Source organism: Eriocheir sinensis, chromosome 67, assembly GCF_024679095.1.
Source record: "Eriocheir sinensis breed Jianghai 21 chromosome 67, ASM2467909v1, whole genome shotgun sequence".
Classification (NCBI taxonomy): Eukaryota; Metazoa; Arthropoda; class Malacostraca; order Decapoda; family Varunidae; genus Eriocheir; species Eriocheir sinensis.
In genome coordinates, this window is record NC_066575.1 from 8,830,156 (window position 1) to 8,851,138 (window position 20,983).

Genomic DNA, 20,983 nt, shown 5'->3' on the forward strand with positions numbered 1-20,983 from the left:
TGCCCTAAGTAGCCAGAGCCCTTTGCCTTGAGGGGCAAGGTACCTCTTACTTGACCTTTCTTTACTACGTACTCCTTCCCCAGTCTCTTTTGAACACTAACCTAACATTTCTTTTGATAGCATTACATGGCTTATGCTTATAGGGATGTTACATGGAAAAGCAATGTTTTGTAAGTGTTAAAGAGGGGTCTGGGGATGGGTAAGACGGAACAAGATAAAATCTTAGGCACACACCTTGCACTGGGTGCCTACTTCAGTCAACAAAATCCCCTCATAGCTCCAGCATGCATGGTAGGAGAGGTGCTACATGGACAGACACAATGAGTACTTATTCACAATCTGAAATGTCCTATTTAAAATTTGAGTATTTTTTCTGGAGGGGACAAGTACGTTATCTAAAATAAAACCCATATTACAGAAAGTCTTCCCACCATGTATATCAGCTCAGGAAACCACTCTTAAGCACTGGGAAAGGCTGGCCTGAAATACAAGTACACTCTGGCCCTCAAACATTTGCTTGATACCTCAGGATATATTGGAGGTGGTTATGACATTCAAACAAAACAAGCTCTGGGTAAAACAATTCAGTTACTATTATGGCATGCACAAGACCAGCATCCTCCAACCATCAATCTGCCCCACCAGTGTGATGACCTTACTTTCACAGCTTAGCCTTGCAATCATGACTGACCTTACTTTCACAGCTTAGCCTTGCAATCATGACTGCTAAAATTCTGAATCACTTAAGAACAAATTTTCATTTTGTTTAAGAAAAGAAGAAACTACCTTTTGGGAATTAAGAATAGGATTACCTGTACTTGTATTTGGGTAATGGCATGAGAACATCTGATGTGCTAATCCTCAAGACTTGGTACGTGCAGTTCATAAATTATCATAATTGAGTACACGAATGAGTGGAAGACTTCATGAGCTGGATGAGTCGTGGAGCGTGCAGAGTATTCAGGGATCAAGGAATGCATTTTAACAAGAACAGTTCAAGACTTCCGGAGAAGCAAATCAAATCCCTTGACGAATATATTCACTGTGACAGACTTAAAAGACAGTGTTCTTAACACTCGGTGTTTAAATCAAACTTGAAAATTAAAAATGGACTTTAGCCAGGACTTCCAGCTACTCCTGTGGCATTGCACATTTCTACAAAATGTAAATAATAATGGTCTGTTTATAAGTTCTGTCTTTAGGTGCAGCTCCAGCTGAAACTGAAGCAGTGAGATCCAAGCAGAATTATTTTCTGAATTTGTGCTGGACATGTTTGGGCATCACAATTACAACGTATCAAACTTCACTGGGCAAAACTATGTCCAGTAGGTACAAGCTTGTGCTTTTAAAGACACCACCTCTAATATATGCAGATTTCAGTAACAACATTTTAAAATTACAAAAAGTGAAAAATAATAATCACAGTGTATAGTCAGATCTAAAGGATATTAAATGGTAGCCTCACAAATACTTGGAAGCACAACCTGGGATGCAATGATACTCCACTCATTGTCCCCCACATGGCAAATTTCCCTCACAGCAGCAGCTGCTCCAGAGCATGCCTGCTGAGTATGAGAACCATTAGGCTGTGCAATCCCTCCACCCAGTCATCAAGTTACACAATAATATCACCTTACAACCTAAAACTTACATTTCCAGAGAAAGAATCTGTGTTGATGAAGTAATGAAAAGGTGCACAGGAGATGTGGAATGGAGGTGAAGCAGGTGGTGGTGTGAGAAGTGATGGAATGAGTAAAGCAGAGTTCATGGAGGAATTGGAGATGGTTTAGGAATGAGAATGCAAAATTATGACTTTGTGAAGAGGTGCAAGTCAAATAGGAAGGCAAAAGGCTGGGAGGGAGATCATCAGCAAGAAGGCTTGACAGGACTGGGAGTACTGAATGTTGCAAGAGTTGGTACATAATGGAGAATCACAATGCTAAAGTTTACATAATACTTTGGTAACAGTACTTTAAAATTTTTCTTATACGTACTTTGTAAATTTAGGACTACATACAAGAAATATTTTGGCTAATTACGGCAGCCATTACTATGACCTGTGCAAGTCTCTGCCACTCCTATTGTCTTTGAGTTCACAGAGTCAAGGATCAACAACATTAGTTTTGCTAGATTGAAATGTAATTCATGAATGCCAGTGAAAATTGAGGTTACTTATTGGACTAAGCATTTATCTTGTTTTAGAAAACCCTTTATCCAGGATACCAAAATAATACTAACAATGGCTAAGAGAGAAGCAGCAGGTGTGCTTCATGGTGGGCATCTTGGGTGGGAAAGGCAGCTGGTCAAACCAAGTTATCTTGTAAACTTTGCCCCGTAATGTCAATCATATAACTGACACAGCATTCCATCTCTGCTGTATGTTAAACTACAAATTTTAGGTTTGAAACCTGTACTAGGCAAGGAATACTCTGTAATTTACTTATCACCCTTATGGGTGATGTGGTTAGCAGGCCGAGCTAGGAGTCCATGGGCCGGAGTTTGATCTCAGTCAAGGGCAGCTGGCACCCAGCTGTTTATCCTCCTTTTCAAGCTGGTCCATAAATGGGGACTGGGGTAAAATAAACTACCCTGGATGCCACACTTGCCCTGTGGCTGGAGTAGTGGCTGTGACCCACCACAGCTCAAGGGCCAATGAGACAGATGAGCACCAAGGACACGTGCTTCTTAATGCATGTCCCCAACTTTGCCTTCACCTAATGGGGTTCCCTTTGCAGAAAATGACTAGAGGAAAATAAGTTTAAATAGTCATCAGGGCACTGGAAAAAGTAGTGTTGCTGTGGACAACAATTAACTCCCTTTGATTTAGCATGCACATGCACTCTTCCTCACGCCATGTTCAGTGGTGACTCTTGGGGAGAGAGTTGTAAGGAAAGGAAAGAAGTGTAAATAAAATTGGGACTTGTCTGCATTCAAATACATCATGTAGAATATTAATGTATCTGAGGAGTAATGAAAAGCTTGAGGGGAGCAGCCTGTTGAAACTGCTGCCTGTCTGAAGGACAAGAACGGCCGCCTCAGCAGACGCATCAATGCCATTATATGAAAAAGTAACAAAAAGCATCTGGTAGTCAGTCATGCTTACACTCCTCCCCTGTTAAAGAAGGCCAGACCAAGCACTGCCCCGGCCCCTCAAACAATACTTGCTGAGGAGGTGTGTGTGGGGTGGGAGAGCAGCGCCCGGGTGGATGAGGCCGAGCTGACCGAGGCGTCGGAGGAGCGGCTGATGGCGGAGGCGTTGCTCAGCGGTGTGCCGGGCAGGGACAGGGAGTCACTCTGCTGCGTCAGGCTCAGCGCTGCTCCGCTCGGTGAGGATGGTGCTGACTGCTGACTCCGTGCACCACGTCTCTGTAAGGAGGCGAAATTACACCAATGTGTCCTGCACCAAAATATTTAATATAACCACACAAAGCAACAGAACTGATAAACTTGGCAATGTTAACATTAAGTGACTTGGGAACTGATGAGTTACTCTAGTTAAAATACTACAATTCTGTATTTAGCTTAACAGGGAGTGGTTTTGTGTATTGGGTAAATTCATCAAACGTGGCAAGGAGAGAACGAAAGTAAAGCACGTAGGGTGAAAACACCAGTGGAGAGTTGCATCAACCGCCTACACCCTGTGTCCTGAAACCTTGGGTGTGAATACAGCTGAAAAGTGGAGGTGATCAAGCAAACATCTAGTGGTTCATGTCCTCTAGTAAGCACTGGTGCCGGACCACTCCAGCAGCCCTCAGGAAGGCACAACCGTCACCACACTGAAGGGTTTGTACGAAGTACATTTGTGAAAGAAAACTAAATCCACACCCACCAACATGCATCACCTGCCAACACCAAGGAAGATGTACATAGAAGCAACATGAAGTGATGTTTCAAATAAGCTATAATTTATTGAAGACCCCAATTCCCATATTTCCTACAAATAATACCAAAGCCTCACCCATTTCATAATCCACATTTCTATTCCAATCAGAACTGCAGTGTGTAAACTGGCCTGTACTCCTGCAACATGCTTTGGAGACTTGAGTCAACTTGTTTGCCCTGCCGTCCATGGCAGTGCTACCTCTCTTGCTGTACACACTGCCATAAACAGACTGAGGATTATAATGATGCTCAGGCAAATGAGGTTCAAACAAGCTTGTCTGAATGCACTAACCAGACCCAGCCCAGTAGATTGGTCGGTTGAAATAAACTATCATCCTTACCCTCATCTTGCTCTGGGCACAAGAAATAAACATTTAGAAACATACCATGCTGCCAAAGATGAGGCAAAGACCTGAACTGTCTTAAGAATCATGATTGTGACAAAGGCATTAAATATATACTGCAGAACTATCAATGATATTACATGAACTGGAAAAGAAATTACTGTAGAAATGTGATGGAAATTTTGAGAACCCATATACACATTCATATATACTGAATACAAGCAACTGTGCAAATAGTGAGCAGTGCTAGGAAGGAAAGACAGACTGGCAAACACAGAATGCCTGTAGGGGAAAGGTGAATCCCAAGAACTGAGAACTGCATTAGGTCCAGAGTAGGTGAAGGTATTTACATGACAGCCACAAAGAATGTGCATCAATACTAGATACCTACAAGACTTGTGCACCCTGGCAAACATATACACACGAACACGCACACACACACACACACAGGTCTTACTACAGCACAACCAGAGACTGAGGCTCAAATAATGAGATGGGAGAGAGGAAGGCAATGGGGCTACGGGTGACAAGGAGTGGCAGTCATCACCTCCTCACTATCCTGGCTTTCCTGCTCCCTCTCCTGGTCCTGGTGTGGGGAGAGGAGGGCCGAGTTACTCGCCAGAACCAGCGCACCGCCGCCTGAGGGGACTCACCACACAAACAAAACAGCCACACACACAACACCACAAAAGCTCTCACTTCGACAACATGGCTGTCAAGTTATGATGCTCAGTCAACAATGAAAATCTATTCTAAGTTGTATACCAACCGTAAAATGATTCTAGGTAATGTTTATACTAATTATACATTCCATGATTTTTCTCCATAGCATGATTAATGACACAATAGAAAAGCTGTCCCTTCAACATGGCTGCTAAATGATGATGTCCTGCCACGGAGTCTAACTGTTCTTCAGCTACAGTCCAGTGCATTCCACGGGGGGTGTAAAATGAATGCAATAATTGTTACATGATTAAAAATACAATAGAATCGCTGTCACTTCAGCAACAGTTACCAAATGCTGATGTTCAAAAATGAAGAATCTAAAAGCTCTACCTTGTTCTAAAAAGTTAAAAACGATAAATGAGACCTCAGACTGTTAAATGTATGAAGTTCATTCTCTTACCCAGCCAAACCATTATTTCAATTGGCATTTGCAGCCTAGTACAACCACAATATAACAATGTGCCTAAAGGTCCCTGCATGTATTGGATGGGGTACACTATCCCCCACCAACAGTGCGCATCCTGTGTACCTCATCATGGTAGTAGTGGTGTTCACCCCCGTGGTGCAGACAGACAGGACTGCCAGTGGTGGTGGCAGTGTCCATGTCTCTATATAGAGTAGTATCATAGTGCAGCCTAAAGCTAATACTGGCTGATTCACTAATTCACGTTAGGTTTTCTGGACTGCGTGCTAACCTGGCAATCCTACAAATACTAACCCAGTGCTGTAACTCATCATTACCTCTGCATTAATCCAATAATTCATTTATGGCAGTGATCATCTCAGGAGCTTATCTTAAACAATAAAGGGAAGAGTAAGGGATGCAAGACTGACAGTAACTTGGTGGTCACGTCACAACACAATACTCCCGCAGGTCATGTCTGTCTGTTAGGCATTAGGCTGTGTGGACTCACCTTGCGGGGAGTGAGTGAGGGGGAGGGCGTGGAGGGGGAAGGGGGGCAATGCAGCTCCTCGGCAACCCCCCTCGCCTCCAGCTCAACCTTACTTCTCTCTCCTTCCTCCCTTACACTTGCCCCTTCCTCTTCATCCTCCTGATCCTCCTCTTCCTCGTCCTCGTCCTCTTCCTCCTCCTCCTTGGCCTGGGGTGCCCGCAGGTCTGGCTGGCCGTCCTCCATGGCCAGCCTGGGCCTGCACTCCGCCCCAAGGTTGGCCTCCAGCTGGTCCTCGTCCAGGAGGCTGCGAGTCTCCGCCGGGTCCACCATCTGAAGGGGAGACAATGCATTATATTCCTACGATACTGAACCACATTCTTTTTTTTCTTTTTTTTACAGCAAAGGCTACAGCTCAAGGGCAAAGAAAAAGAAAACGATAATGAAAAAATAATAAATAAAATGAAAAATAGTGATAATAGACAGAGCAAGGCCTTCACTCAGGGCCCCTTATAAACTTAAGTCATTGCCTTGTATATTATTAGCGGAGGACCAGACTCAGACACACCTACCTCAAGGCTGTGTGGTCCGCCAAGCTCGTTGACCACCTTGACGCTGTCCTTGGAGCCAAACTGCTGCTTGTCCCTCAGGTGGTGCTTCTGGCTGGCCTTCTTCTTGCTGGGTGCCAAAGGACTGCCGGCCGGGGCGTCGTCGGCCTTGGACAGATCCTCAGACTCCTGCGCCAAAAGGACTGACATGCGCATCTGAGTGAGTGAGGGAGGGAGGGTGAGAGACGAGGAGGGGAGGAGAGAGAGGCGTGCAGGAGTCAGAGGCAAAAGATATGAGTATATTTTAAGAGGAGAGAATGGTGAATACAGCTGCAGGAGATAGCAGTCACACATGATGTATAACATGCAGGATGGAAAATAAGCAAGAACAGAGTTGAATTGGGGGAGAGAAGGGGGCTGGAGGGGTGCAGCATCAAACCAGAAGACAGGAAGGCTGGAAAAAAGGCAAAGAATATTTTCTTGGTTTGCATTTAATGTGAATATGTGATAGAAAAAGAATCTATATTTGAGGATGGAGGGAACCATTGTTTGAGGAGCCACACCAGGGCCATGTCAGTCCTCACCTCTGGCATGGCGATGCTCTGCGTGGTGGTGTCGCAGGCGCTGGGGGGGCGCTCCGTCTGAGTGGTGGAGTCCTCCAGCGTCCCCGCCCCGGCCCTCACACCAAGACCCTCCATGAAGCACCTTGATAAAAACACAAGAAACACAACAGTCCTTAAATTACATGAAGTTAAAAGAAATTATGAACACATTATCATTACTATTATCATTAAACTAAATGCAACAGGTTGATCTATAGTGTAGTGGGACAACTATTAACTGGCCGAGGCCACTCTTATGCACCTGAAAATTAAGACAGCAGGAGCAGAGAGAGGACATGGAAAGACACAGAGGAAAAACTAAACTTTTGGAAAATAATAAATCTGTTTACACAAGTAAAGATTGTAGATGACTATGTATGTTAAAGCCTCAATGCATGTAATATAGTCACTGCCTGAAGCTTGATCATCTAACAGCAAGAACAATAACACTGAGCAACAGCTAATGATAAACTACAGTGCATGAGAAGCAATGGCCATCATGGAAGGCTGAAATGAAATACCTTGAGGTATCAGTGCGGGGCAGGGCCTCAGCGGGGGCATCCGTGGCATTCTGGGGCAGCTGGAGGTACCTGTCATGGGCTGGAGGTGCTGTGGGTTGCTGGGGGGCGGCGGAGGGGCCATTAAGAGCCTCTATCAGCGACACAGCCTCGTACCCTGGTGGAATGTTGTCCCCTCCCTGCAGGCAAGTGGTTGAGTAAGGTTGTGGTGGTTACTGGGGGACATGGTTGTGTAAGACTATGGTGCTGGGTACTGGGGGGCATGGTATTAAGGCTATGGTGCTGGTTACTGGGGGGCATGGTATTAAGGCTATGGTGCTGGTTACTGGGGGGCATGGTATTAAGGCTATGGTGCTGGTTACTGGGGGGCATGATTGTGCAAGAGTATGGTGTTGGTTACTGACAAGCTACAATCCCTTCATGACCACAAATAAAATGCCTTGAACAAAATAGTATAAGCCATGCCCAGAAAATGCCAAACAACCTATAAATAATGGCCCCCAAAAGTGACATGCTTGGAGAAAGGTTAAAGTGCATGGCAAGAAAAATAATGACAAACTGCAAATAATTCATCTCCAGATAGTAACATGCTTTAAACAATACTACAAAAACCATGCCATGAAAACAAGACCAGAGAAGTTATTATCTAAAGAAACGTATGAAGAAAACAGGAGTAAGCAGCCTGCCTACCAAAACGGGCGTAAACCACTCAAACTTAGGCGTTCTGTATCATCGCCACCAGTTCTTTTACCCCCTGGTTGCTAAGTATATACATAAGGGACTTGTTTGCCTGTATGCATCTCACGTGTGGCGAGGTCCTACTCACACTGACCTATCTTTCGGCCACTCCTCTAACTCTTTTTAGGAGCAGTGAGTAGCAGGCTTTTTTTTTTTACACATTTGTTTCCTTTTTTTATGCCCTTGAACTGACTCCTCTGCTGTAAACACCATAGCATTTTTGGAGAGTAGAGTCAAAGGCTTTTCACCTCATGAGCTCCCCTTTTTGAACTGACTATTTCCTACCACTTAAATTCTGCCAGTGTTGCTTCCCTTGTTCTCTTTTATTAATATCTTTTCATCTCATCAGCTCCCCTTTTTGAACTGACTATTTCCTACCACTTAAATTCTGCCAGTGTTGCTTCCCTTGTTCTCTTTTATTAATATCTTTTCACCTCATCAGCTCCCCTTCTTGAACTGACTATTTCCTACCACTTAAATTCTGCCAGTGTTGCTTCCCTCTTTATCTTCCATTAATAACTTAACATTAATACAAAAAATCCCTATTGCCCACATTACTTCTACTAGCAGCATCACCTGATAATTAATGCTGATGAATTTGTAAGAAAACTGATGAATTTGTAAGTAAAACTGTCAATTGTATGATTATTGGTTCAGTTTATTAACCTCTTGACTGCGGATTCCCTACAAGCTACAGGAATGGAACAAAAAGTGGCTGCTACAATTCAATGAAGAAAAATGTAAAGTCCTGCACCTTGGGAGGGGATATCCAGCACACCAATACCACATGGGAAACACTCCACTATCCACCACAGAGGCAGAGAAAGACCTGGGAGTATATGTTATCAGGCTACCAGTGACTGTCAAATCCATGCCAATCACAGTGGACTGGTTAAATCAGAGTTCACTACAAGTCTCAGTAATTATTAGAGGAGGCAAGAAAGTATAACAGTCCTGGTGGAACACAGGAACACACTCCCTACCCCAGCCCAGGCATGCAGCAGAGCGTCAAGTCCCTCGGCCTCAGACAGCATGTTAACCACCACACGGACCGGCTTCTTCACCTACAGGCAGGGACGGCAGGCAGGGATGGAGGTAGACGTGAGGGTGAGGGTCAAGGGAACAGAGCTCTCAGGGACAACTTTTAAGGTTAGTGCTAAAAAAAAATTAGAGTTGGCCAAGAAACACTCAGGATGTTAATGTCAATTCTTTCGCATCATTCCAATCAGAGTTCATAACAAGAATACAGCCACTCAGGAGAACTAAATGAAGCTCTTACAGTCAAACTACGGCATACCAATCTAAATAATGCCAGGGAAATAAATTGGATAACTGAGGTGTTGGAAATCTTGACCTTCTCACATTAACCCCTTGACTCCGGATTTCCTACAAGAAGATATCACTAGGCTATAGGAATGGAACAAAAAGTGGCTGCTACAATTCAATGAAGAAAAATGTAGTCATGTACCTTGGGAGGGGATATCCAGAATACGAATACCACATGGGAAACACTCCACTATCCACCACAGAGGCAGAGAAAGACCTGGAAGTATATGTTACCAGGCTACCAGTGAAAGCCAAATCCATGCCAATCGCAGCGGACGGGTTAAAGAATGTTTCTCAGTCTTTCTTTTGACAGTATTTCCTTTTCACAGTTGGGTCCAATTCTCTAGTCATCATGAGCACTGTTTGGAATGATGCGTACAAACTGGCAAACACCCTATCACAAACATGCAAGAAAAATAATACATGCTTTCCTTCATGCAATCATGCACAATACAACAAGGGCAGCATAAAACATAAACAGCATCACTTCAGGCAGCACAGAGTATTACATTTTCTCTATCACGTCAAATGTTTTATGAATGTGAAGTCAAATAAAAACGAGAGACAGACAGACAAGGTTTCATTTTAGGGAATTAAAGTGTAAATGGCCCTCAGAAATACCAGAATAATGAAGAACTATGATTAAAATCCACCCCTAAAAAGTTCCCCACTCAAACAGTTCTAATTTTCTGACCTCATTCCACCCATGCATGTACAGGTCACTGCCCCATCACCCACTTCTACCTTGATCATTGCTGGTTAACTTGCCATATCCTATTACTCATATGTTGTCCTGTACTTTCCATAACAATCAATTACTAGTGAGTTAGCCTGAATGGGTTAGGAGGGTTGTGCGACAGGCTACCCCTCCTTCCTACCTTCCTTGTCGCTGGTTAACCTGACATATCCTATTAATAATTTTTTTGTACTGTGCTTTCAATAACCATTAACCCTTAGATGGCAGCAGTATTTGAAGAGTGGCTCCCCCCAAAAATGAATCGTCTATATAGTCACTGCCAACCTTAAGACCGTAGCATAAATATAGTTACGCCACATAAGAGATGTTTTAACAATCGTCCGAATAGATATTCTACCGGAACCTGGAAGTGTTGTTATATTTCTGTCATACAAAACTGACCGACTGAATTTTGGACCATCTATATATAGCTCCACCAATGTCCAAGGGTTAATTACTAGTGTGTTAGGCAGGGTGGGTTAGGAGGGCAGTGTGACCTTCTTCCTCTCGCGCCTCACCTCCGTGTTGGACTGTGGGTTGTTGCCGGTTCCAGTCACCTTCTGCAGCGCCTTGATCTGCAGCAGCGCACGGAAGGGGGCGCGGCAGATGGGGCAGTTACTTGCTTGGTACCTGAGTGGAGGAGAAGCCTGACATCATGCACTCACCAAGGTAAACATCCGGATATCCTACACTTTTTTTTTTTTTTTTTTTTACGAGGGAGACAACTCAAGTGCAAGGAACAAAAACAGGAACAACAGGTGCAAGGAACAAAAACAGGAACAACAGGCCCATTAGACACTGCTCTGACAAAGGAAAACAGAATGAAAGGCCACTTAAATGTTTAGTTAACAACTCAGTCAAAACTAACATGGATTCAGAATCAGTTTGGGTGGACGTTTACAAAGGGAAAGAAAAACTAACTCTAGGAGTTATATACAGGCCACCCAACCTTAACAGGCAGGACACAGTATATTACTACAGGAGATTGGCAGGGCGAGTATGAGTAGAAATGTCTGCGTAATGGGGGACTTTAATTATAGGAATATAGACTGGGAAGATCTAGTGGGTGACCTGGAAGCCGAGGACTTTCTTGAAGTTATACAAGATAATTTCCTTAAGCAGGTAGTTACTGAGCCTACCAGAGGAGATAACATATTAGACTTAGTCCTAACCAATAATGGGAACTTGCTACGTGAGTTGGAGGTGGGCGGAGAGTTAGGAAATAGTGACCACAGAACGGTTCGTTTTAGCTTAGACTGGGCGGTAACCCACGAACCAAACCCAGTGTTAGTGCCAGATTTTAGAAGAGCAAACTACGAGGGGCTTCGAAGACATCTTGAAGGGGTAAACTGGGATAATTTAGGGATTCGTGAGGGCCAGAACTGCGGATTGGAGAGCCAGGATAACCAGGTAGAAATGTCTTACAATAATTTAGTTAGAGTAATAGTAGAGGAGCAAGAACAGCATATACCACAGCGAACACTTAGAAAAGAAAACAATGATCCTAAGTGGATGACTCGTGGACTAAAACACGAGATTGGGTTAAAGAAGGGAATTTATCAGAAAATAAAGAATGGGGAAACACATCTCAGGGGCCGGTACGTCGAACTATCTAGATTAGTTAAGAAAAACACCAGGATAGCAAAAAGGAACTATGAGATCAAAGTAACAAATGAGGCGAAAAGTAATCCTAAGGGCTTCTTTCAGATGTATAGAACAAAAACACGGGAGAAAATTGACCGCTGAAGACAAACACAGGGGAGCTAGTAGAAAATTACGAAAATATGAGCACATTGTTGAACGACTACTTCCTTTCAGTATTCACACAGGAGGATCGAACGACTATACCGGAAAGAGTTCAGGTGTACGAGGGCGGGGATGGCGATAAATTGAGGGATATAATCATCACCAGGCAAGTAGTTCAGGATGAGATAGATAAGCTTAAGAAGAACAAGTCGCCAGGTCCTGACGGGATATTTCCGAGGGTATTAAAGGAGCTAGGTGATATAATCAGTGACCCACTAACCGACATCTTTAAGATGTCGGTAAATACTGGCTATGTGCCGAGCCTATGGAAAGTAGCTAATGTGACGCCGATTTTTAAAAAGGGGGACAGGTCAGTTGCTTCAAACTATCGCCCAATTAGCTTAACATCGGTTATAGGGAAGATGCTGGAGTCCATAATAGCCAGGAACATTGGGAGCATTTAGAGAAACATAGCTTAATTCACGACTCAGCATGGGTTCACAAAAGGTAGGTCATGCCTCACCAATCTCTTGTCCTTCTACAATAAAGTATTTGAGGCGGTTGACAGAGATGAAAATTATGATGTAATCTATCTTGATTTTAGTAAAGCGTTTGACAAAGTTCCTCACCAACGACTGTTGCTTAAATTACAGGCTCACGGAGTAGAGGGTAAAGTTTTGAACTGGGTCAAGGCGTGGCTTAGCAATAGGAAGCAAAGAGTGCAAATCAATGGTAAAAGATCTGACTGGGGATGTGTTACAGTGGGGTCCCACAAGGTTCGGTATTAGGTCCACTTTTTTATTATTTATATCAATGACTTAGACACAGGAATTAGTAGTGATGTTAGTAAATTTGCAGATGATACCAAGATCGGTAGAGTAATTGAGTCGGATCAGGACGCTAGTATTCTCCAAGGTGAACTCAACAGATTGTATGACTGGGCGGATAAATGGCAGATGGAGTTCAATGTAGGGAAGTGCAGTATTCTGAGTGTAGGTAGGAACAACCCCTCACATAACTATTGCTTAAATGACACTCTCATAAGTAGGTCTGGGTGCGAGAGGAATTTAGGGGTCTTAGTGAGCTCTGATCTCCGTCCAAGGGCACAATGCACTCAAGCTAGAAATCGAGCTAATAGGGTACTGGGATTTATTTCAAGGGCGTAAGCAACAGAAGCCCAAGTCTTCCTCAAACTATATTTAGCATTAGTTAGACCTCATCTTGACTATGCGGTTCAGTTCTGGTCACCCTACTATAGAATGGATATCAAAATGTTAGAATCGGTGCAGAGGAGGATGACTAAGATGATTCAGGGGTTGAGAAACTTGCCATACGAGGAAAGACTCAAACAGTTAAACTTGCATTCTCTAGAAAGGCGAAGGGTGCGTGGAGACATGATCGAGGTTTATAAATGGATGAAGGGCTTTAATAAGGGAGACATTCATAAGGTTTTGTTGGTAAGAGAACCGGGTAGGACACGAAGTAACGGGTTTAAACTGGATAAATTCAGATTCAACAGGGACATAGGCAAAAATTGGTTTACTAACAGGGTGGTGGATGAGTGGAATAGGCTTAGCAGTCATGTGGTGAGTGCCAATACAATTGTCACATTCAAAAATAGACTAGATAAATTCATGGACAGCGATGTTAGGTGGGGTTAGATACACGGGAGCTTAGGGTCAAAGGAGCTGCCTCGTACAGGCCTACCGGCCTCTTGCAGACTCCTGCATTCTTATGTTCTTATGTTCTTAAGAGAGGTCAATTTCAGGTGGAGAGGTGTCCTGATACTCTCCTCTTGGAAGGGCTATAAAGCATGTGTTCAAGTTACAAGACCCAGGAAACTGAGCATCAATATATTAAGTTACATTTACAGAAGTTACAAGACTCCATATATTAAGCATCCTGTGTGATCAATTAGGCTACAAAAGTGGAGTGGGTATAATAATCATATCCACTCAATCTCTTCTTGTTTCTTCTTTTCTTCTTTTCATTTAACGTCCTTGTTTTCCCTTATGGGGTTGAACTGTCCGAGTCTCTCCCACTCTGGATTTTTTTTTCTTTTTTTTTTACAGAAAGGAAACAGCTCAAGGAAAAAAAAAGAAGAAAACAATAATAAAAAAAAAGCCCGGAAATCACTGCTCCTAAAGATCACATATTCTATCCTCCCTAATGTTCCTCCTCATACGTGCTCAATAGCAAATACATATATCTAATTTAACTTCATATATCTTGTTCTAAAGCCCTCATGCATGCTTGTTGTGTGTCTTACTCTCCTATGGTAGGCAAATCACCCCATCCTTGTTGAAACTGACCCCAAACCAGAGGATACAAGTCTATATAAGGTTGTTAAGTCATGCTGGCAGAACATCAAGCATCATTTCTGTGTCCCTTCCCCTGTGGCAGTACCTGAGGGAGTCGGCGCAGCAGTTGCAGAGACAGAGGTGTCGGCAGGGGAGGATGAGGGTGTCACGCAGGTCACACATGCAGATGACACACTCGGCACCGTTGTCCTCCGTGTCGTCCTCAGAGGAGACCTGAAACACCCGACATCATTACCAGCGTGCCCTTGAGCCAGGCCCAGATGCAGCATCATCACCTCAGCTGCTGCGCTTACTATACACGTCCTCGGGAAAAATCGGCATGACTAAATACAAATAAAGCCTCCATTGCAGACCTGTTTAAGCAGTGAATGTTTGGACGTCTTGAGAAATAGACTGGCTTTGTTTTTTTCTTATATTTTTACCTCTTTTTATCAACACACAGGGAATGTTTGATTATTTATACGCAACACTCCAAGAGAAAAAATTACTCTGGAAAATCGAGTTCATGTGTAAAATCGAATATTGCCGAATTAGAGAAAGGTTATCAATCTTTATTAATAAATTTTTACTTTCACATTTCAGCTCAACTGTTCAGAGAAATTCTGTTCCCTAGTATGAGCATTAACCCCTTGACTGCAGATTTCCTACAAGAAGACATCACCAAGCAACAGGAATGGAACAAGAAGTGTCTGCTACAATTCAGTGAAGTGGGAGGGGATATCCAGCATACCAATACCACATGGGAAACACTCTACTATCCACCACAGAGGCAGAGAAAGACCTGGGACCATGAGCCGATTTCACAGTCCAACACAGTGTCTTCGTAACAGACCGAACCAAACTACAGAATCCCATACAGTCGAAAACGGTGAGGTCTTCAATGCCACACTAAATACACAAGATTTTTCCTGTATAGTTTCGTCAAATTTGTGAACTTAAATATAAACACCAGACACTATACAAGGAAATTTTGAAGGCTTTGGTATTGGTTTGGGTCATGGGGAACTGTGAAACTGGCCCTAAATGTTACCAGGCTACCAGTGAAAGCCAAATCCGTGCCAATCGCAGCGGACAGGTTAATGATTCAAATACAAACGTCTAGTACTTTTTCTTCTTAAGCCTCACCTTGCAGTTGTCAGCGTTCTTGTTCTCTATGCCGTAGATTTCCTGCAGCAGGTAGGAGAGGCCGTCCACAAACAGCTTCTGCTTGAGGGGTTTAAGGGCAAAGCCGTCGGTGTGCTTCTCCACCATGGCAAAGGTGGCGTGGGACTGCCTGGGCTCTGCAGGGTGAAGCAAGGACTTAACACTAAACTGAACTATGACCAAACTGTTAGTAATGCACACGGGTCAAACACTTTTTTCCCATTTTTGTTGACAGGCACATAATTTTTGCTTATTATCATTAGTATAACATTGCTTTGGCACACACACGGAATGATGGAAATGCAGGAATGTGTTCTGCTCATTTCACTCTCTCTGCAATTAGTTATAAAAATTAAATGACTAAAAGCTTCCACTTCATTCCTGTATTTCTTTGATCTTTTGTGCTCTCCTAACACATTCTTGATCTATTCTTTTTTACCTATTCTTGTCATAACTGTCCTTTCCTTCCCTTTATAGACAAAAACTTGGATGACTTAGTAAGAGTGGCTCCTGAAAGATTAGCACAACCAAGCTATGTTGCAGCACACTTTTGTAACCGTTGAAGGGATGAATGAACATTACTCTAGTTTAGCTAAGCGGAGGCCAAGTCCCTCCATTCATCGGTCTCCAACCTCTGACCTCCTCAAACTCACCCTCGCCCTCCTCCGCCACACAGTAGATGACCAGAGGCAGCACCTCCCGGTCGAAGCTGTACACCAGGTCCTCCTCGGGGTAGAGTGACGGGTCGAACACGTGGCACACCTGTGAGAACTGCTGGTTGGCGCCGCGCTTGTAGTGGTACGTCTCGGAGTTCATCGACGGGTCCCGCGGCGTGTATCTGTAAGGCAGCGAGGGGAGGAACTGATGAAGATGACCGTGTAAGGTTCAATAATACATGCACAGTGTTCCCATCAGAAAAAAAACTCTGGAACACTGAGTTTAGGTGTAAAAATTATATACTATTGCCTAAATACTGCTTAAGTTGACCAAGTTAGGTTTAATAATTCATACATGCCGTTCCAATCAGTACCAGTGTCAGGAAAACGTAACTCTGGGTTGCCTAAATACAATCATAAACACCTTTTGATGGATTTCCAGTGAAGTTTTATCCTGGTGTGACTTCTCTTCAGATTGGTACACATATAAAAGGCTCTAGTTAGGCTGCCACAGAGAGGACTTTAAGACTGATGTGGAGAGGAAAACCGAGTCTTATCTCCTATGAAAAATGTTGAAATTTGTATCATAACTTCTATTTTCCATTCAGATATAATAAAAAGTCTCTCCTTTACTTTTACGTACTAAGTTATCTCACCCTGTACTGTAGCACTCTGGAGAGACATTTTTCATTAGTTTTCTTTTTTAACATCAACGGAAACAGCCACAGGGCATAACAGAGAGAAACAAAAGCCCACAGTTGCCAGTTTCCGTTCCCCTCGTCCCCTTGCTTTCCTCGCATCATTTTTATATCACTGGAAACAGCCACAGGGAAAAACAAAGAGAAAAACAAAAGCCCACTGTTAACAGTTTCCGTTCCCACTAGTCCCCTCTCTCTACTCACATCATGCCGCTGGTGGTGACCTCCTCCGTGCAGAAGTACATGATGGTGATGGCGCAGCGCACGTCACAGTCAAACGTGAACTCAATGTTGAACCTGGAGGAGTGGGTGCCTTCGTCCGGCCCCTTGAGGGTGGCTGAGTCATCCGGGGCCCGCACAAAGCGTAGACTCTCCTTCCGGATGTTGATGAGGGCTTTCAGGGTCTTGCTGGGCTCATTGGCCGTTGGTGCGGGATAAGGGAACTGTAGGGAGGACTGTGTTTAGGGAAAGACACGCATTACTAGAAAGTTCAAAACGATCACAATACACTCTTTGAAAGTCTGATGCATCTCAAAACTCTCCTTAAAAAAATACCACTGCATAAGTCTTAAGTTCTATCTAATCAAGCGCTATCACTTTGCATGAATCTGGCATCTCTTCAGTTTCCTCAAAAAATCAAATGCTTTTCTAATTCTCTTTGACAGGTATCAAAACCTACATAAAATCATACAAAGAAACTTAAATCCTGGATCTTTTCTGCTCCCTTAGATGAATTAACCCCTAGGATGTGGATTTCCTACAAGACATCACCAAGCTACAGGAGAGGAACAAAAAGTGGCTGCTACAATTCAATGAAGAAAAATGTAAAGTCATGCACCTTGGGAGGGGATATCCAGCATACCAATCCCACATGGGAAACACTCCACTATCCACCACAGAGGCAGAGAAAGACCTGGGACTATATGTTACCAGGCTACCAGTGAAGGCAAAATCCATGCCAATCGCAGCGGACGGGTTAAATAGCTACCTTGTGTTCATTTAATCCATGCAGCTTTCAACATTATTACTGCACGCCATCTTTTCCAGCACAAACCTAACTTCTATATCTCTTCTGCTTCCTCGGAACTTTTAACCTGTCCACTGCGATTGGCACGGATTTGGCTTTCACTGGTAGCCTGGTAACATATACTCCCAGGTCTTTCTCTGCCTCTGTGGTGGATAGAGGAGTGTTTCCCATATGGTATTGGTATGCTGGATATCCCCTCCCTAGGTGCATGACTACATTTTTCCTCACTGAATTGTAGCAGCCACTTTTTGTTCTATTCCTCTAGCTTGATGATGTCTTCTTGTAGGAAGTCTGCAGTCAAGGGGTTAACCACTTATTGAACTCTCTTTGCCGAACAGCACCAACAAAAGCGAGGATAAAATCCACTCACCGGTGCCGGCCGGGAGCCCAGGAAGTTGACGTCCATGTTCTCCCCGAAGAGGTACATCTCGGGCTGGGCCGTGTCAAAGCGCTCGCCGCCCATGATGAAGTGACTGCTGAAGTAGTTCCCTGAAATGTGGACAGTTACCTTACTCTCTCTCTCTCTCTCTCTCTCTCTCTCTCTCTCTCTCACCCCACCAGAAATACCAGAGGAGAAACAAGTGGGCCAATACTAATGTAAAATACACCAGTCAGGTTGCAATCCTTGTTGGTGGATGATTTCTCTCAATGATTTGCAAAAAACAGGAAAAAAAGGCAGAAAAACAAGACAACACACACACAATAGAGGCACCATTAAAAAAAAAAGTCTCAAACCAGCAAATTTCACCTTGAGAATTTCTGCCGCACCTTCTCTCACCTGCCCCATGAAACACCTTGCCCCTGGACACTCCCCGACCTGACCTGACCCAGAAAAAAAAAATATATAATAATAATCCTAAATCTGCATAACTTGACCCTGACCCTTTCCTTCCCTCTTATGACCTCCTGTAAACTTAGATGACCCCAAACACATTACGAGAAAACTGGAAAAAAGGCAGAAAAACAAGACTACACACTTACTAAAGGCCCCATTATAAAAAAAAACCCCTCAAACCAGCAAATTTCACCTTGAGAATTTCCCCCGCACCTTCCCTCACCTGCCCCATTAAACACCTTGCCCCTGGACACTCCCTGACCTGACCTGACCCAGAAAATAAAAACAGAAAAAAGAAAGAGAAAAATAATCTGCATAAATCCTAAACCCGACCCTTTCCTTCCCTCTTATGACCTCCTGAACGGTTAGATGACCCCAAAAGCATTACAAAAAACAAAAAAAAGGACAAAAAATAAAACCAACCAGCATAAAATTAAACCTCCAGTAAATTTCACCTTGAGAATTTCCGCCGCACCTTCTCTCACCTGCCCCATTAAACACCTTGCCCCTGGACACTCCCTGACCTGACCTCGCCGCCCCGCTGACCCTGGCACCACTGACCTGCCTTGGGGGGGTATCTGTAGGCGTGGTTGACCCCAATGTCCACCTCCTCCACCCCCGCACTCTGTCTACTGGCCAGGGCGCCCATCTTGGTGTCTCGAGGCTGGTTCTCACCCTTCCTCAGCCTCCCAGGGACACCACGGGCTCCATAGGGCGGTGTTGAGGGTGGTGCTGGTGGTGTTGGTGGTGTTGGAGGTGATGGGTGACAGGCTGGTGTTGTTGTGGTGTTGCGCTCACCACCACCACCACCTCCACCGCGGCCTTGGCTCAGAGAATGGCTGGTGGAGGGGGGACGATGCTCTTAGTAACTATTTTCAAAGGCCTTAAATTAGATCATTCGGGTCCTTATGAGTGTGTGTTTTAGGTTCACGGTACAGAAGAAGGGTCAGACTACCACCACGGCCATAAAACTATCCCTGGAAATGCCCACAACTCCCATGAAACCCTCGTCAAATGTGTGGGAATATGGCAGCCTCAAGGGGGGACGTTGCTCTTATTAACTATTTTCAAAGGCCTTAAATTAGATCAGTCGGGTCCTTATGAGTGTGTGTTTTAGGTTCACGGTACAGAAGAAGGGTCAAACTACCACCACGGCCATAAAACTACCCCTGGAAATGCCCCAAACTCCTATGAAAGCCTTGTCAAATGTGTGGGAATATGGCAGCCTCAAGGGGGGACGTTGCTCTTATTAACTATTTTCAAAGGCCATAAATTAGATCATTCGGGTCCTTATGAGTGTTTGTTTTAGGTTCACGGTACAGAAGAAGGGTCAAACTACCACCAGGGCCATAAAACTACCCCTGGAAATGCCCCAAACTCCTATGAAAGCCTTGTCAAATGTGTGGGAATATGGCAGCCTCAAGGGGGGACGATGCTCTTAGTAACTATTTTCAAAGGCCTTAAATTAGATCAGTCGGGTTCCTATGAGTGTGTGTTTTAGGTTCACGGTACAGAAGAAGGGTCAAACTACCACCACGGCCATAAAACTATCCCTGGAAATGCCCACAACTCCCATGAAACCCTCGTCAAATGGGTGGGAATATGGCAGCCTCAAGGGGGGACGTTGCTCTTATTAACTATTTTCAAAGGCCATAAATTAGATCAGTCGGGTCCTTATGAGTGTTTGTTTTAGGTTCACGGTACAGAAGAAGGGTCAAACTACCACCACGGCCATAAAACTACCCCTGGAAATGCCCACAACTCCTATGAAAGCCTTGTCAAATGTGTGGGAATATGGCAGCCTCAAGAGGGGACGTTGGTCTTATTAACTATTTTCAAAGGCCTTAAATTAGATCAGTTGGGTCCTTATGAGTGTGTGTTTTAGGTTCACGGTACAGAAGAAGGGTCAAACTACCACCACGGCCATAAAACTACCCCTGGAAATGCCCACAAGTCCTATAATAAGCCTTGTCAAAATACTCACCCCAACTATTTTTAAAGGCCAAAAAGGAGATCAGTCTGGTTTTCATGGGTGTCTTTTTTAGGTTTACAGTACAGAATAAGGGTCAGACTACCACCAGATTCGTAAAACTACCCCTGGAAATGGCCAAAAACTCCCGCAAAAGCCTTGTCAAGTGCGCGAGTGTGAATGGGATGAAAGACAGGCGTGGGAGGATAGGGCGAAAGATGATGAAAAGACTGTGATAACGAAGATGAAGAGAAGACTGTGATAACGAAGATGGAGAG

At 44.0% G+C, this 20,983-nt stretch overlaps 1 protein-coding gene across 6 annotated transcripts; it reads right to left on the reverse strand.

Moving 5' to 3' along the window:
- Positions 1-56: 56 nt before the first annotated feature.
- LOC126988057 (probable E3 ubiquitin-protein ligase MGRN1) lies at positions 57-19,580 on the reverse strand. Of its 6 annotated transcripts, none has more exons than XM_050845854.1 (15): positions 19,298-19,580; positions 18,272-18,390; positions 17,079-17,329; positions 16,174-16,358; positions 15,503-15,657; positions 14,463-14,590; positions 10,829-10,940; positions 9,232-9,312; positions 7,514-7,689; positions 6,975-7,095; positions 6,415-6,579; positions 5,867-6,175; positions 4,774-4,812; positions 692-3,366; positions 57-654 (listed from the first exon to the last, which is right to left on the reverse strand). In XM_050845854.1, the coding sequence occupies exons 1-14, from the start codon at positions 19,383-19,385 to the stop codon at positions 3,151-3,153; spliced, it is 2,145 nt and encodes a 714-aa protein (XP_050701811.1). In that variant the 5' UTR covers positions 19,386-19,580; the 3' UTR covers positions 57-654; positions 692-3,150. The 6 variants fall into 6 exon arrangements, with proteins under 6 accessions (XP_050701811.1, XP_050701810.1, XP_050701809.1 ...); XM_050845853.1 differs by having other exon boundaries at positions 6,415-6,606; positions 17,079-17,317; positions 19,298-19,579; XM_050845852.1 differs by having other exon boundaries at positions 6,415-6,606; positions 19,298-19,579.
- Between the last annotated feature and the right edge of the window lie 1,403 nt (positions 19,581-20,983).

Excerpts from the sequence above, each read along its gene's own strand:
- LOC126988057 (XM_050845852.1), bottom strand. The coding sequence starts at position 19,385 with ATGGGCGCCCTGGCCAGTAGACAGAGTGCGGGGGTGGAGGAGGTGGAC. Across the intron at positions 14,591-15,502 it reads AGAACGCTGACAACTGCAAG|GTCTCCTCTGAGGACGACAC; the intron begins GTGAGGCTTAAG and ends CGGGTGTTTCAG. Across the intron at positions 3,367-4,773 it reads AAAGCCAGGATAGTGAGGAG|AGACGTGGTGCACGGAGTCA; the intron begins GTGATGACTGCC and ends GCCTCCTTACAG.